Source organism: Haemaphysalis longicornis, unplaced genomic scaffold (assembly GCF_048455015.1).
Source record: "Haemaphysalis longicornis isolate Haplotype H1 unplaced genomic scaffold, Haemaphysalis longicornis Haplotype H1 scaffold_563, whole genome shotgun sequence".
NCBI lineage: Eukaryota > Metazoa > Arthropoda > Arachnida > Ixodida > Ixodidae > Haemaphysalis > Haemaphysalis longicornis.
The window spans coordinates 24,392-42,034 of NW_027526398.1; the positions used below are offsets into that span (position 1 = coordinate 24,392).

The window sequence follows — 17,643 nt, forward strand, 5'->3', positions numbered from 1 at the left end:
GGTGTCCTTGCTTTTCGTCCTTGTCTTTAGCGCTATTTTTTCTATGTACAAAAACCAACTAGCCCAACTGAATTTTGTTAATCGGGGTAAATTCGAACAATTGTTACTGATCAGGGTTTCTGCAATTAGGCATGTCAGCAGAACGTCGCGCTCTACACACTTTAGCCTTGGCAATCTTTGAAGTACACTCTAACCACTGGAGGCCATAGAATAAAACTAAGTAGCGTGTTGAAGATGCGAAAAAAAGAGAGTTCGTTTTATTGTGACATTCATTCACATGCGACAGCCGTCACTTGTGCGTACGAGTAGGATTTCGCGATTCCCAGGGCGGCCCTCTTTGCTTCCTGGTCATCGGTGAGGCCAAACTCGGTCTCGTTCCACTCCGTGCAAGGCGGGAATTTTAAATGTGCCGCCAAGCTCAGGCAGAACAGCTCGTCGTGGGACGTCGGATGATCCTGTACACGTTCGGGGGCAGAGCAAGCTCCAGCACCCTCTACGCCTGCGCGTCCACTGCAGGTCAGCCGTGACGTCCGCTTGTTCGGGTGTTTCCGGTTGGGGGTCCTCCGAACACTCTACGTCGCACGGCTGAGGCTTGGTCGCCCTCGGACTCGCCATGCAGCGCCTGCGAATTATAGAGATTTGGTACGGTACTCACAGATTTGTAACGAAGCGTTCAATGCACTTACGCTGGGTGCATGATGGACAGAGCAAAGACAGTCTGTTCACAGCGAGTGTCACAGGGGTGTGACATTCCGAAGTCACTTTATATCTTTTTTGCATTCTTTCGGTATCTACTGTTCTCTTATCTGTACCTGTTCCTTCACTGAGTACCCTCGTCCTGGCCAATGCCCGTAAGTGCGTATGCGCCCTTGTTCATGCACTACGAGAAGGAGGGACGAGCGTGCAAGATGACGCGCAAGATATTCGAGACCCGCACGAACACAAAAATCAGACCAGGATTCAATCTTTCCTACCCGAAGTCTATCTCAAACGTAAGATACCGCCCTCTCAAGTGTCGCTGGGAAAGGAAGCATGCCTCCCTGATATTTCAAGGAGGGTCGAGTCACGTGGCAACAAGGCATGCAGCGTCGAGGGTAAAACGGTGCACCCATCAGCTTGTACACATGCGTTACTCACGTGCGCGGTCGCAGGTAGTCGTCGAGGAAGCCGAGCCTGTGGTTCAACTCCCTCCCTTGGCCCTTGACTTGAGGGACGCGCAGGCGCCTCTTGCGCTTCGGGTACGTGTCGCGGTTGGCGCGCCACCGGGTCTGGCACTGCTCCACTGCGAGAATCGAGCAGCGCCCCGTGGGTTGAGAGACGCGATGGAATTCATTGAGGTCAAGCAGCCCTGTTGGCCCGCGATTCGTCTCTGCCCTTTCCGCAGCGTGATACCCCATCAGCCGCTTCGCTAGCCGTAACCTGTAAACGGGGGACGAGGAGATCACACGGCTCACCCCTTTCTGCCGCCGATTAGTGTCACTAGATAAGCTTACAGAGTATCGGCACTCTTTTCTCCTATTGTTCTGTGCCATCGCCGTGATCATTGGCCAGTTCGCATCACGTGACATTTGTTTACACTGCGACAGTTCACGGGCACCGCCACATTGTTGCTTGTGCGTTTTCTGTCGGTCAACTGTAGTAGCCTCAGCTTGGCCTCCATGCTCTGCGACTGCGCGCCACTGGCGTCATTCCCAATGCAAATCAAAGAAAACGCGCTTCACAGTGTTTCAACTGCACAAGTGTGTCCGAAGATGCCGAGTTGCTGCGCTTTTGGCAGTGTGGTTTACAAATGACCTCGTCCAAGTTAGCGGTGAGGCCACAGAAGCGGCAATCTGGCAACACTGATGAACAACAAAATGGTCGCCATTGCTTACTTGCGTGCCGCAGGGACGGTACTCTGTAACTTATCTAGTGACCCTACCACCGACTACATCACTACCGCCTTTTAATTATTCTGGTGCCGAATGGTGCGCCCACATTCAGGCCCACTAGCTAGGTTCGCGAAGCTTCTCCTGAAGACGGTGGACGTCCGAGTTTTTCAGAATGAATTCGTGCAAAATTCGAGCAAAAATTTTCTCTTGGGACCACCAGTAAGGTGTAGGCAGGGGGAAGGAGGAGGGGGAGAAGGCTCTTTCACGCAGCAGTCACGCAATTTTGGAGGGGGGCGACCAGAGTGACTACCCCGCAACCCCCTTCACGGAACAACCAACCCACAGTGTTTCATACGATGGTATACCCAGCGAGGAATATCTGTCAGGGATTTCAACGCGAACTCCGATATAGCGCTCACGCCTGCACGGAAAGGGGTTGCTCGTGCTCAACGCCTCATTACTCTGTCTGCCTAAACAGCCTTTTCTCGCATGTGAGACATTATTTAAGACATCTATATGCTGCGCCCATGAAAGCTGGCTGCTGAAAACAGGTGGCGTACGAAAACTCTGCAGTGAGTTTAGGCAAACTAATATTGAGGGGGCCACCCTGCCCAACACAACTGGATATGGCCAGCGTTGCCTGGTGTGCGTACCGAATCATACACACCTTGTCAGTGGACACAAAGAAATTACGATGGAGGAATTGTTTGAACGTGCAGAGCTGCTTAAGCTGACGTGAGCGCCTGCCACGCGGCAGCCGTCCGTCGTCCTCGGATGAAGCCGCGGGTCACGAACTTTGCACTGTGGCCTGAGCAAACCAAAAAGGAACGCAACGCACGACAGATATATTAGTGATGTATGCGTTGTTTTTTTTTTTCAGTAAAAATACGGGGCTGCTTCATTGTTGCTATAGAAAACTAAAAGATGCTCCTTAAAAATGTTTTGACTTCAAAATACAAAAAGCGCTCGCGGCGCCGTCTCAGGGCAGTGCTGTTGTTTTGTCGGCGGGGTCACGGTAGCAGCGGTATGGCGTTCATTTTTTTCGTGCTCAGCATTTTTTTTTTCAAAGACGATAGTCTTTCTTCTTTTGTTTGTCTGTCTGTTTGTCCGACCCTCCCTCCATTCAGCCGCCTGACCAAATGTTGAAATTATGTCTTGGGTGAGACGTCTATGTAGGCAAAACTTTTTCACTAATAAAACTAAGCATAGCTCCATATTTCTCGACATTGTTGCTTCTCCGAGGAACACCGTCAATACATAACTAGTTTACTGCAGTGTTAATTTATTTGAACATATATGCGCGCTCGATTTTTGCGAGAGCAAATGAAAAAAGCGCTGGACGGATGGGTACCACTCGCCGATGGAAGGACCATTTACTGTACCGGAGGGACTGTTTTAAATGCAGAGCATTTCAGTAACTCACGATGTCACCCGCGTTGACGTCCGTCGTAGTCCGCACCGTCGTTGTCCGCACCCCTCCCCCTACACTATATAACAGCAAGTCCCTTAAGTCTGGCGCGCAGGCCGGGAAGGCATTTAGCCATGCACACTGTACATACCCGATGCGAGATTGAGTTTCTACGTCGCTCGAGAAAGATAATTCCGAGCTTGGGAAACACTGTCCACCCGCAGAAGCAAAACAGCGTTCTTTTGTTAAAGCCCAGTTTGTATTTCGCGCGTTCGGTTTTCTGACTGCCTTGATGGTAGTTCGCATCGCAGCTGACAGATGGCGCCACCAGTCCACGGCGCGCGCGCCGCTCGGGGGACCTTGTTCTCGGCGGTTGCACTCGGTCTTGCAAGAGGTAGCGTCAAACATTCCCCTCGCGAGGGGCACGATCAAATGCAGAGCATTTCCGGGGGCGCACGACGTTAAGTAGTTTGCGTTAGGTTAATGTTGTTGCACTTGTGGCAACTGCTGACGAGAGAGCGCTCGTCAGCAGTAATTTGAATGAGTCAACGATATAAGGCGCGTTCATAGCGTCCCATTCTGTGTCGGCTCTGTGGCGCAGTGGGTAGAGCACCATGTACATTGCGTTACGCCCACAGGGTAGAGGGATCGAAACCTGGCGCCGGATAGTATTTTCTTTTATATAGTGTAGGGGGAGGGGTGCGGACAACGACGGTGCGGACTACGACGGGACAACGCGGGTGACATCGTGAGTTACTGAAATGCTCTGCATTTAAAACGTGGAAAGAAAAGGTTTTAACCATGAAATACAAATACGTCTAGCGCTCCTGGTGCAAGCGCCAAGCCCCAACAGTCCCAACAGGTGGCGCAGCAGTGCGGACGGGGACCTTAGACGGGGAAAAATTGAACTCCGAAAGCCTCCAATGGGTGTCGTGAGACGGGAGGGGAACAGCGCGAGAGGTGGGCGAATGAGACGGTAGAAGTAGTTACGACGCAGGGCCGGCAGACGATCGCGTCTTCCGATTTCCTCCGACCCTAGGAGATGCGCGGCCAATTTTCCGCTTCTTTTTATCACGGGAGGCCAATGGAGATGGCGTCTTGTGAAGGGTATACCGCGTTCGTTGTTCTCTTTAAATTTTTATCCTTTCTCTGTGGAGGAACGTGAGAGCTGCCAAGTCGCGTTCATTCTCGTCGCTTTAACCTCCATTGTGCACGCGAAAGCCACGAAGAACGCTCGCCAACGAGAGGCTACAACTTCTATGCAAAAGCAGACAGTGTTCTATATAAAGCCAAAACGAGACGGAGACTTTGTAAAACAGAACTACCGTGCGACATATGGTTCAAGGTAAAGCGCATTTATGGACACGCCGCATGCGAAACGCAATCGCTGAGGCAGCCCAGCAAAACCATGTTCGCAAAGCGCGACTGGGCCCAAGAGACTAAGCTTGTGTAGTCCGGCCATTGAAGAAAAACTAAGATTGAGACAATAAATTGATTCTTAGTAGCTATAGAGAATTCGAGAGACACTTGGCTTTGTCCAACCGCGTTCACTGGTCGCTCCGGGCGCGTTTCCAGACCTTTCGCTGCACAGCGCCCGACGGGACCTCTGTGGTGTATATAGTATACTGCGTACGCTATTCTATTGGCGGTGAGATCTTTGAGTGGCGCCCCCTGGCTCTGACGTCGGCTTAGGGATTCGCGCCGCTGTCGTCTGCTACACTCCGCTTGTGAGGGGCAACAGTGCCTGGGCTAGAAATCGCCCGCTTCGTTGCTGTAGTGCGTTAAAAAGCGTATTCTAGCGACTCAGTTATTTTGCCAACTCCTGACGCATCTGAATAATTTGAATCTGTATCCCCCACAAGTTTGCAACACACGAAGAGATAGAGAACAACTTTCTTCAGAGTATCGGTCAGAAGATCGTGTGTAACTCGTCCTTTCTTGCTTATTCGCAAGGATCAGCGATCAGAGCTTCTCGATAAGTATTCAAAATGCGTAGGCTTCCCTGCAGTATTTTTGAGATGCTCCTATGAAGACTCAACAGTCTAATACTACGTACCAAGCAGCGGCCTCTACACGCTCATCGCACAGCAGGAAATAAAGCGACTTTCTTGTGTTTCTTTCGTTCTTGTCTTGTATCGGATTAATGTTTCATGCTTTTTTTTCTGTCCAACGCATTAATTTTTCTGCTCCGTCACCAACTTCTTATTAGGAGGTTTCGGGATGTTTGGGAGCCTCACAAATGTCGTGTAGATATTTCCTTCATTTTGTGTGGCATACATTCCCTTCTTCACAAATTGGCTTTCATTACGGCTGCGTGCAAGAAGGTGCGTATCTGCAGCGTCTTTGTTTATTCACATGCAAATAAAATGAGACGGTTTGTGCTACGCCACCGCGATCGCGCCCTAAACAACGTGGTCCACAGTACTCGAAGGCGGCTTTTGTGCTCCGAATTTCTATCGTAATTATATCGTTATCATAACGAACTGACTCTCAACTCGAACAATGATGACATGATTACGGTGTTGAAGGCATGATATACTCGCTAACTAACGTAATAAATAGTATACCTGCATATATTATAAGACTCGAAACCGAAGAAGAATTCCAAGTAGCTCTTTATTGCTTTTCAACCCTTCCAGGCGCGAAGAACAAATCCTATTCTACTCGGGATGGCGTTCTATGATTTGAAGAAAATTACTTTTACTCTCTTGTCCTGGACTGAGGGCCCGGCCCACTAACCAGATCGATTTAATTGTTAAACAAAGTTTTCCCCTCCTCCTCTTACTCCTCCTCCTCTTCTTGAGTGCAGTTTTCCTATAACGCATATCCGAATATCTGGAAGATATGGCTGTGCAAAATGTTCCGAAATATCCCTCTAGGTCTTAACAAACATATATCTGTTGCTATAAATTTAACGAAGACGTGACTCCATTTGCTCAATAAACCTCCATACTGGTTAGATGCCTGGTATAGAATCAGCACGCGCGTATATACACACTGGAACTCAACCTACAGTTTTTGCAGTCTATAGTGCATGTCGGCAAACTTTCATGCCTTGACAGCGTAAAGTGATGCGACAAAACGCGTCTGAGCGTTCGGCAAGGTTGCAAAAACTGTTTTACCTTACATATGATTACCGGGAATCGTGATGCCTTCTGCCAAAGCCGACAGCCCTGAAGGCCTAGAATTTGTTTTGGTCTTGTATTCTCTCTGTTGTCGGTTACTAGCAGCTGGCTCGAAAGATTGCTTAATACAGAAGCTGACGCCTAGCTCCGACTCTTCGCGCTCCGCACAGGACCGGCTTCGCAAGGAATGGGGTAGCGCCGGCAATGTTTCTCCCGTAGCGGTATCCAAAACTATACTTTAATTGACACCATGAGATAGTGTATGCGATTTTAAGTCTATTATTATGATAAAAACCCACACGCCAATTCTGGTGCGGACAAGCATCAGACGTTGACCGAGCGCAAAGAAACAGCAGGGAGAGCAATCCTGAGTGAAGCAGACGACAAATGCGAGAATCCCTAAGCTGGCGTCACGGAGGCGCGCTTCGCAGCGCCGCCTGTGTTCGCGCTCACCGCCAATTGAGCTGTGGCTAAAACGATCCCGCAGTTCGGGCTCTGTGGCTTCGACGTAGAGCGCTGAGAGCCATGTCACGTGGGGCGCTGTGCAGCGAAGCGTTTGAAAATACCCCACCCTGGCGGTCGCGGTCGTCGTTAAAACGGCGGCCCCCATTGCAAAGTTACTGTGCTCGCAAATAAATGTTCTTCTTCTTCTTCCGGCGGCAAACCCGATTGAACCTATGCAGGTAACCGTATGTGCAACTTCGACGTGTTAGGCCTCGCACCGTCAAAGCCGAGACAAGCCCACCGTACTGACCTGTGACCGCGAGGGTTACGCCAGTCTCCGCCCATTCAGCTTCCCCGCAGCCTGCTTTCTTGTGGAGCTTGGTGTGCTGGTCCCAGAGCTTCTTCACCTCTCGAATGAGCCCGTGGTTGGAGCACGCCAGGCGTTGCGAACGGGTTGGCCGCTTCGTCGCACTGACGTGTCCCTGGCTCGCAGTTCTTCTCAGAGCGGGCGCGTGAGACACGCTGGTTTTGTTCCTTCCTCTGTGACCAGCGCCCCCTGGCAGCCTCTTATCCGGCCAGGGCGGGAAAAACAAGGGCAGTGTCTCGGGTGCTGCCTGACGGCACTCTAGCCCCGAGCTGCAGCCATGGCTAGGTCCGTCTGACGACATTATAATTTTTAAGATTGGGCTTCTACAGGCAAGAGCGCCGGTCGTTGTTGTGTGGAGGTTATGTCTTAGCTTCTTGATACATCAGGCGGTCGTACAATCCGCCTGTTCCCTTTTTTAATTTTAGACCACCAGTTCGATTTATAATTTTAATGCCTTAGAACTGTTTGGAGTTTCAAATTTTTCTTTATGTTCGTTAGGTTATGTTAGCGTAGGTTGCGGTACGTCACGTTAAGCATAACGCATTACCGTCACGAGCTGCATTTTTCTTGCAAAACGTCGGTACACGTCGCCATAGTCTATATCTTATATTACCGTCGGACGGCACTCTGGCACAGCCAAAATCAAGAGCAGTTTTAAAAATACCCGCGAGATGAATATCCGGCGGCGTGTATTCTCAATTACTTTTATTTCGTCTTGCCACTCTAAAGGCTTGCGGTTGCTGGCAGGTGCGCCAATGTCTTGGTTCAGAGGCCGCGTCTACCCAGCCCTTGTACCGAAGGTGGCTCTCAGGCCATAGCCTCCTGCTCCGGCACGCACGTCTCCTCACGTTTGAGCGCTTAATTTGAATACCCGCTGGGACACTTCAAAATCTCCCAGCAGTTCTGGCGAAGGCTACGATCACTTTATTTATTAAACAAAACACATTTTCACATGTTTCTTGCTTCGCTCAATTTTTTTCACTAGGCCGCAAGCGAAACCTTGGGATTTAATTTGTCCGTCTTCGTGAACGTTGGCGGCGGAGTTTATTCTTCAATGAGGATGAACTGCTTATTAAATTTCAAATCTATCTCCTGATGGCGCTCGTTCTCGCAGTTGGGAGGGATCCACTCACGGTGACGGTCATTCCTTCGATGAGATGCAGCGCGTCATAACTGCACTTAGTTCCGCCAAGGGGCACTGCAGGTGGTGGTAGTTGCGACGTCTCTTATACTTTAAGAGCAGCGCGGATAAGGTTGTGGCAGTCGCCTTTGGTGACACTGCCCACTACTTCCTCCTCACAGGGATTCCGTTGTTCATGGAGTGGCAAAAGGAAGGCTAAAGTTAAAGGGCGCACTGGGCATGACGCCATCTCGTACGTTTGGCAGGGCTATGGTATGATATGTGCTGCGGTGGACAGGGCCGCCATGTATCGGCTTGCTCCTAGCAACGCAAATAGGTTGTCCCTACGGGTTCAAGGAATTATTTGAATCAGATTTTCTAAAGTTCACGGTGGCAGGGGAAGGGGGCACGTGATGAGAATAAGGCAAGGGGAGAACCGCAGAAACAATATCGGCATATTCTGACAGCGTCTGTAGCTCCCGCATGAGTGACATACCATGCAAGGCTAACTAATGGGCTTCTGTTCTGAGGAGGTGTTGTGTTGTTAGTGAGAAGATTGCTTGCCCAGCGCCTCCAGTGCCGCATTCTCTCCGGAAACTTTTCGTGATGCCGTATTTGGAAAGCAGTCGAAGTTTCCCTTTTCTTACTCTCGTTTTTTTTTCTTTGTTCCGGTGGGTGTTATCGCTTGAGGGAATGTCTTGAGGGACAGGGGCTGTGGTTTGTCTAGTTAGGCTATGCTAGCTTGGTAGCAAGTACTAGAGGTTCGACCACGATAAATCCGCGCGTACTAGTATACTCGGTTACAACTCAAGAACGGCACCACCTCATGTAGTGCATCACTCCGCCAAAGCGCCGGACCCATGACGTCAGTGCGCGCGCGTTTTGAAAGGGGTTTGCTATGAATGCGTGATATCGTCTGCCTTGTCTCACGCAGTTTGTATGTCGTCACTGGAGTCGTTTATAAGCATATTAGGTCCAAACATTCACGGAAACGGCTCATGCCATGTTCAAAATATTCCCAGTAATGCCCTACTTGCGCCGCGCGGAGAAACATCCGGCTACGTTTATAAGGCACAGCGGCAACTTCCGGTGCCGTTCTTAGGTTGTCACCGAGTATAGGTCTAACATGTATATCCCCAGAGAAGCACCTACCCGCCTAGGTACGTTCAACAGCGCTTTCTAAGAATGCGTTCAGGTTTAGACTAACCTAAAAACGTAATTGAGCCAAACGATGCTTTTTGGGCACCTAGGACAAATCTGCATCAGATCGTCCCTTCATTTTTTTAACGACCCCAGGCACGCATTTCATAAATGAGAAGGCGCGGTAGTCAATTTATTCGGCTTTTCTGACGTCACTGCCAAGCGACCTCGGGATTGGCTTAGGCTTCCAAGTTTTTGGATGGACTGCCCGCTGCCTGCGCGCGTCCACGGCAGCGTCATACAGGCCGTATTCGAGGCCGTGTAGAATCTGCAGCACCCACATCTCGGCTTTCATCCTCTCCCTGGGCGTCAGGCGCTTGAGTTGCGGAGCCAAGCTCAGACAGAAGAGCTCCACCCGATCCTCCCAGCGCTCCTGGGCCACCGACGACGGTGGAGGGAGCGGTTCTGGCGAAGGCGGGGTCACGTCCGGCAGCAGGCTCAACTCGATGTCGGCTCCGTATTCGGCTTCCGGCACCGCCTGTGGAACCACCGGAGCCAAGCCGCCCGGACTGGTTCCGTCGTCCTGTTTGGCCTTCACCGCGGCGCGACTAACCTGGGACCGTCTGCGCATGCGCGAAAGAAAACGGAGTTCGTAATGCAGGGCGGCAACAAATAAAATCGAACTTGGAAGCATAAACATGAACTTGTGCAAGTTCATGCAAGGAACATATGAGCCGAAGATACGCGCCCCTTTCTCGGAAAGAAAACCTAAATCAGCCCTTCGTAGTGCTAAACCTCACTCCAGCATTAATGACTGGAAGGGGAATTATTAAGTGGTGTAGCCATCCTCTTCAAGGGGTAATTACATATCGTTAGTGTTGGAATGGAGCAGAAAATACTAGGAATACAGCTCGTGCCCACGATCGTACTAGCATCGGCACAATGTCTTCGCAAGTATTCACTGTTTCCTGGACTCAGCGGTATGCCTCTTCGGACGGGGACTGGAAGTCGCCTTAGTTCATAGACGCCAGTACGAACAGACGTTTGTTGAAGTCACGCCCACAATCAGAGATACAAGCGGGCTCTCCTGAAAATCTTACGTCGATCCTGATGTGTAATACCAGTGCCGGTGACAACAATGGCAGCCCTTTCCACCGAAAACACTCGACTATCCGCACCTCCAGGTTTTCCAGGTGTTTTTACCAGGCCGCGATTACGCTCCGCCTATTCGAATGGCGTGGTTTGTGATTCGCATTGCCATGACCAAGCACTGAGGCCACCACAAAATTACCTTCACACCGGTTGGCCAACAGAAGTGACATCACTACTACATCAGTGTTTCGCCTGGAACAAGGAGTAGACTTCGACAATGCACCATTCCGTGAATTCCCGGCACCCAAGAGCCCCACTTTCGGCAGACCGAAAATTGGCCGCGTCAAATGAAATTCTTCCTTCATTTCATTTCTGGGAAGTTCTCTGTCTATGTCCGTCGTCCTGATGTCGTCCGTCTGTATGTCAGGTACGCCGCCTCTGCCAGACTAACCTCAACAGTACCACGAGAGACCATTCTCGAGATATTTATCTCTCTGTGTCTCTCTCTCCTCTCTCTGGGGGTACCACGTTGGACTCAATCTGTTAGGCGCCAAACACCGGCTATGTTGGTGCGGTCCATCCACGAATTAATTCGGCCATGTGGCCGACCATGTGTCACTAGGCGCACATTGGCGATCCCTATACACAAAGCTCATTGTGGGTCGTTAACGGCAATCCCTAAACCCTGCGCCTGGAGCTTTCACTGAATCAGGTCTTAGGCCTTTTTGGGTCTCTGTGTCTCTTTCTCCCTCCCCGTCTGTATGCCTGTCTGTCTTTCACGTTGTATCTCCCCTTCTATGACTGTCGGTTTCTCTCTGTCTGTCTCTGTCTGTCTGTATTTGTCTCTGTGTTTCTGTAGCCGTCACTGTCTCCCTGTGTCTCTCTGTATGTCTCTTTGTACGTTTCTCTGTCAGTGTGTGTGTCTGTGTGTTTCTATCCCTCTCCCTCTGTATGTCTGTGTGCCTGTTCCTTTATTTTTCTCCTTGTCTGCCTGTCTGTCTATCTCTCGGTTCGTCTATTACTGTGTGTGTCTCTTTACCCCGTCTGCCTGTCTGTCTGTCTGTCTGTATGTCTCTGTATCGGTGTTTCTCTATGTCCGCTTCTCTGTCTGTGTATCTCTGTTTCTATGTCCATCAATCTCTGTGTCTGTCTTTCCCCGTGTCTCTCTCTCTCTCTCTATCTGCATGTCGGTCTCTCTCTCCATCTATGGTTCTCTATGTTGGTTACCTCTCCTTGTCTCGCCCTTTGTGTCTGTGTCCCTCTCCTGTATGTCTGCCTCATCCTGCCTTTCTTCCTTTCTCTCTGAATCTCTCCGTCTTTGTCTGTATCGCTCTCTGTCTGTCTGTCTGTCTGTCTGTCTGTCTGTCTGTCTGTCTGTCTGTCTGTCTGTCTGTGTCTCTTTTTACGCATCCTGCTACCCTATCTCTCTGTCTCCCTCCCTTTGTCTTTCCTTCCTCTGCACGCGTCTGCCTGTCTCCCTCCGTACCTCTTTTTTCTGCCTTTCACTCTGTGTAATCTCTCTACCTCTGTGTGTGTGTGCGTGTATCTCTTTATTTCTGTGCTTCTCTCCTCATTTTGTCTCTGTATATTTCTCCCTGTAGCTCTCTCTGTATCTTCCGTCTGTAAGTCTGAGTTTATGTTCGTCCTCCTTATCTCCGTCTGTACGTCAGGTGCGTCGCCTTTGCCATGCTAATGTCACCGGCACCATTAAAGACCATTCTCAAAATCTCTCTCCCTCTCTCTGTGTATCTCTCTGTAATTCTGTCTCTCTCACCTCTCTGTCTGTGTCTCTTTCTGCCTGTAGCTCTCTCTCTCTCTCTATCTCTCTCTCTCTCTCTCTCTCTCTCTCTCTCTCTCTCTCTCTCTCTCTCTCTCTCTCTATCTCTCAGGCTCTCTCTCTCTCAGGCTGTCTCTACCTTTCTTCCCTGTCTGTTTGTCTCTGTCGGTGTATCCGTCTTCCAGTCGCTCATCTGTCTGTATGTCTGCCGGTCTCCCTGCGAACGAGTTTTCTTCAAACGGAACGAAGCCACTCACGTGCGCGGCCGCAGGAAATCGTCGAGGAAACTCATCTCTCGGTCCAGGACGTTCCACTGGCCCTTGGCGCTGACGTTGAGGCACTTCTTGCGCTTCCAGTACGTGTCCCGGATGGTCCTCCACCGGGTCTGGCACTCGTCCACTGGGAACACGCGGATGAGGTGCGCTACGGTGCCAGCGTTATCGTCAAGACCCTGTCTATCAGCAACCGTGACTCCCATACAAAAGCAAACACCTTCCCGCAAGCAGGTCACTTCCTGAGCGGGGGAATTTGTGGGCGAGCGAGCAGTCACAACTGACACTGAGTGCGCATGGTTTCGATGATGGTGTGGGTCGTGCATTGGTCACCCGCTGTCGCCGTACATATATCCCACATAAATCCCACGAAGGAGGCGTGTCCACTATCTGCCCCTCCAAATCCCCAGACGCCGTGATTTCCCGCGATAACCGGGGTCACCATTGCCTGGCCCAGCAAGATCCACACGAAGGCCATGCAGTCCCGTGATAAATCGCATGGAGAAATAGGGAATCGATTTATACTTTCGTGGGAGTGCCGAAATATAAATAAAGTCGAGTCCACTTATAACGATACCGTTTATAACAATATATCTGATAAACCGCTATATCTGATAAACCGCTAAAAATAAACCGCTAATTACACTGCTCCAGTGCAACGATATCGGATATAACGATTCAGTCCGGTTATATTGTGCACCAAAAGTGCAACAGGGACGACTCTAATGACGCGGTTGCGCAGCCTACTCAGGTAGTGTCTTCGTAGGAGGCCCGATGCGAGACACAGTCCCTCGGGGACTTTGTTTCCGCCAAGGACATTTACTTCGGCTAGGTGAAGCACCTAGAGATGCTCTTGGAAAAGATTTGCGCTAGCTTCACACGAGGCAAACAAAGGTGACCGACTGTGGCTTCTTATCCGCAAATTAGTAGTAGTATGACCTTGCTGGCATGCGAATAAAATGTTCTGAGCTCTGTTCCGTCTTTTAAATGCAGAGCATTTCTTTAACTCACGATGTCACCCGTTCTTGGCGTCCGTAGTTGTCCGCATCGCTCGCCTCGACATGCCCGGCTCAGACGTTTCGCTATCGGCGCGATCAACATTCGATAGCGCGCCCAGGCACGTTTCAAGGACACTCTCTCCCCTCTCTCGGACTCAACGTGCGCCGAGGCTGCCAATTTTACTGCTGACGAGCGCTCTCTCGTCAGCAGTTGCCACAAGTGCAACAACATTAACGTAACGCAAACTACTTAACGTCGTCCGCCCCCGGAAATGCTCTGCATTTGATCGTGCCCCTCGCGAGGGGGATGTTTCACTGCGTCGCCATGCGAACAGTTTGCCACGCTTTAGTTTCAGTTCCGTATCTCCCCGCCGCGGCCGTGGAGAGAAGGCGGCTGGCCGCGACTCTCGCCACCGCGGCGCTGCGGTTGCGAGTTGCGCTAGGAAAGCGAGCGTCGTCTGCTAGCGGGGAGCGGAACGCGTTCCGCTCGGCATCTCCGGTCTTCGCCACTTCTGGCTGCGCACTGCAAAATAATTTTTTTATTTCGCAACCCGCTTATAACAATTATGGGTTATAACGATGCGATTTCCTTGGCACTTGGATACTGTTATAAGTGGACAGAACTGAATTCAATAACATCCGTTGTGGGCAGAGTGGAAACAATTTCGGCTGCGCGCTGGCGTATACGTCCGATTTCCCCGTGTGGCATGATGGCTCCTGGAAAGCTGATGGGACCTTGATCCCGTTTGCGTGACCTCTTTTTAACACGCACCCATGATCACTAAGACGAGGCTAGGCATCGTTTTATCCAATTACAAATCAAGCCTAACTCAAACGCGGGAAACCCTTTGCGATACGAAGCGGAAGAAGTAGCGACTTGTAGAGCCGTTTGTGATCCGCATCACGCTTCTCGAGCAGTGGAACAAATCTCAGTGTAGCCTAGCTCCTGTTGCACGGTCAAAAAATAAACCCGACGGCCTTAACGTTTGTTTACAAATCGTGAGCCACTCCACTCTGTTATTGTTTATGACGAGGGAAGGACTCGGGATTTAGGCGAAAGGTACGAGCAAATGCTATTTCTCTTGGGCGTCGACGGCGGTCATTTCTAAGGCAGACATATACAGTTACATCCGTTTTCTGCTGAGCATTCGCGATAAAGTCGGCTTTGCCGCAAGGCGTTGTTGCATGCGCTGAACAAATTAAATTCAAAGCCCCTTTCTTAAGAGGCAGATGATTACAACGCGAAACTTTCCTGGTGCTACCTGAGCAGAAGTCAGAGACTAAAATCCTAGAAGCTTCTACCATGTCCAATTGCGCAATCCAATAGACGTCTTCTTCATAATGCGAGAGGCGTAAGTTAGATTCCGACCACGGGAAGCGTTTTTTAAGTGTGAATACACTTTTATAAGCGACCCCAAACCATCCACCGCCGGCGGCGTCGGCGGCGTCCGCAGCGCTCTTTAAAGAAGAAACAGCGTCCGGCGCCAGGTTTCGATCCGAGGACTTTGCGGGCCGCAGCCCGACGCTCTACCGAATAAGCCACGGACGCGACGCTGATATTGTCAGTAACGCGCCTTATATCTTTAACGCATTCAAACTACGTCGTCAGCGGCGTGCGTTGGCGACTCAGCGGCGTTATAGCGGCTTGATAACCATGGTGTACACGTGATACTACAAACCCGATGGAAGAGATGGAAGAGAAGGCGGCGAGGCGGTGGGCTGCGGGGGCCGAGCGCAAGCGCCGCAAGCGGGCCGACAACCGTGCATTCGCACTTTCACATTCTCCACCTCGGGGAAATGCGGGGGAATTTTCTTTCTTGAGGCGCTTGATATGCCCTTGTGGAAACCCATTGTGTGGTTGGCTTTCCTGTAATGCGTTTTGGGCGTAAGGATTCAGATTTGCTTTAGACGAGAAAAAGCTACGCGCTCCAACCACCTTTCATATCCAGCACGAACATCATCATCGCCAGAGAATGTTGGCTTTCCTGCAGCGCGTTTAGGTGCAACGTCTGCATTAATAAGGCATAGCAAACTTCGCTTTAAAATTCACGGAACCGTAGCCCATGGCCGTCCCACACTCGGGCCACTTCATGCTGTGAATTAAGTAGCATCAATTAAAGAAATGTTTCTCGACGCATTCACAGCCTGTGCCGCCCTCGAGCCGAAGTCCTGAGCTCCTTTCGTTAGGAAAAAGCACAACCGGACGTGTTCTATAACTGTGTGGTCGCCAAAAAACCATAGTCCGTCTGAAACATCAGGGGACACATACCACGAAAACGTCCGTTTTTCCACGCTTCACGCTTTAAAGCGGCTCGCGCTTCGCATGCATGCACGTGCAGCCTCGGGAGATTTTTTTTACGATGATACGAAAAGTATACACACGGATCCATAGCCACATTAGCTCTTAGGTGCTCACTACGCTCTTCACGCTGTTGCAGTAAATGCCGTGACCAAGGCATACCCCGCCACCCCAACCATCACGAGCCCTTGCCGGCACGGTAAACCTTGCGTGGAACGCAAGCCGAACAAACACCACGATACTCACCGGTGGCCCCAAGGGCTGATGCTATGTCGGTCCAGGCGGCCTCCCGGCTTACGGCCTGCTTGTGCAGCTTGGAGTTTTGGTTCCACAGCTGCCTGTGCTTTCTCACCTCTCGGACGAGCCTTTCGTTGAAGGGCGCCATGTGATCCGATCTTGACCAGTGTGCTGTGCAGCTGCGGCGGCGTACTGACGGACTCTGGGCGCGAGGATCATGATGATGATGATCGCGTTGATTCTCCGTATCCAGTGAACCATATCCAACTCGAGAATTACAGTATAAGCAGGGTTTTCAAATATTCTTTCTAGCAAGGTATAAAAGAAAAACGAATAGTTCCCGGTGGGAATAATTGTCTTCCCACAAACAACAGCAGAGACATGTGCTCATTCCATTTTCCACCACCGATGTCCTCCGTGTCGTTTTGCTGCGGTCACCGCCTACACGCACGTGCGGAGCCAGTTGTTCGAACGCCGGGTGCGCTACACAGCGCTCAGACAACGTGATGGGTTGCGTTGGAGACAAAGCTTGCGTTTGAATCTCTTGCTGTTTTTTTTTTCTTTTGGGCCTTTGTATATTTAACCTGCAGCGTTCGTACCCCACTCCTCCGTCTTTCGCGAGCCGTTCCGCGCGTGCCCTCGACCAGCGACATTGAAACCTTCGACGATGATTGACCGATAGGACCTCAACGCTCATTGGTCTACATTCTCAGCGCCACCGTGAATGCCAACACTCTCAATTGGCGAGAATGAATGAAAAACTTTTATTTAGTATCAATCAATGGGTTTTTAGAACCCTTGCTAGGAGTCGGCCAGTATCCCTTGGGGGGTGTAGCCCGAAACAACCCATTCCCGTTTGAACCCGCCCCGCTTGAACCCATTCCCGAAACGCCCTTCCCGTTTGGCCCGTCCCGTGTACGCCCGTTCCCAAAACGCCCTTCCCATTTGGCCGCTTTCTGTTTCAACCCGTTCGCAAAACACCCTTCCCGTTTCAACCCGCTCCCAAAACGCCCGCTTCGAATAGCTCAGATAAGTTTCTGAGCTCGCAGTTCACTTCCCAGTGAACGCAAGCACGTCTTGTAGAATTCTCAAACTTATCTTGTGTAGCTGTCCAAGACATCTTGATCTGCCCATTAGGACAGCTACCACACTTCTATACGACATCTGGGCAAGACCTCCAAGATGTCTACGCAACACCTGAAGATTTTTATAGACATTGCCAAGACTGGAGATAGCCATCCTGTAGCTCGGCTAACGCGACGCTATGCCTGAACTACAAGTCTTGCAAGATATTCTTGATGATATCTCAGAGACTGCTAAAAATTCCAACAAGACGTTTACAGGACGAATACTAAACACCTCATAGCTATCTGGATTGAAAGCAACAAAACGTTTATTCTCCGTTTTGACGACATTCTCAAAAATTTTGAATAGCAATCTACGAGAAGACTTCTAAGCATGCCAGATAGAGACATAATGTCTTGTGAAGATGT

At 50.5% G+C, this 17,643-nt stretch overlaps 1 protein-coding gene across 1 annotated transcript; it reads right to left on the bottom strand.

Moving 5' to 3' along the window:
• Positions 1-233: 233 nt before the first annotated feature.
• LOC144140938 (uncharacterized) lies at positions 234-16,337 on the bottom strand. The gene is made up of 6 exons (XM_077672432.1): positions 16,160-16,337; positions 12,602-12,743; positions 9,751-10,098; positions 7,159-7,388; positions 1,138-1,282; positions 234-622 (listed from the first exon to the last, which is right to left on the bottom strand). Exons 1-6 carry the CDS (start codon positions 16,296-16,298, stop codon positions 349-351), a joined length of 1,278 nt encoding a protein of 425 aa, XP_077528558.1. The 5' UTR covers positions 16,299-16,337; the 3' UTR covers positions 234-348.
• Between the last annotated feature and the right edge of the window lie 1,306 nt (positions 16,338-17,643).

What these genes read in the sequence shown, in the direction of transcription:
- LOC144140938 (XM_077672432.1), bottom strand. Translation starts at nt 16,298, where the DNA reads ATGGCGCCCTTCAACGAAAGGCTCGTCCGAGAGGTGAGAAAGCACAGG. An exon ending in ATCAGCCCTTGGGGCCACCG is followed by an intron (nt 12,744 to 16,159) that starts GTGAGTATCGTG and finishes GCGTGTTCCCAG; the next exon opens with TGGACGAGTGCCAGACCCGG. An exon ending in GATTTCCTGCGGCCGCGCAC is followed by an intron (nt 10,099 to 12,601) that starts GTGAGTGGCTTC and finishes GCGCATGCGCAG; the next exon opens with ACGGTCCCAGGTTAGTCGCG.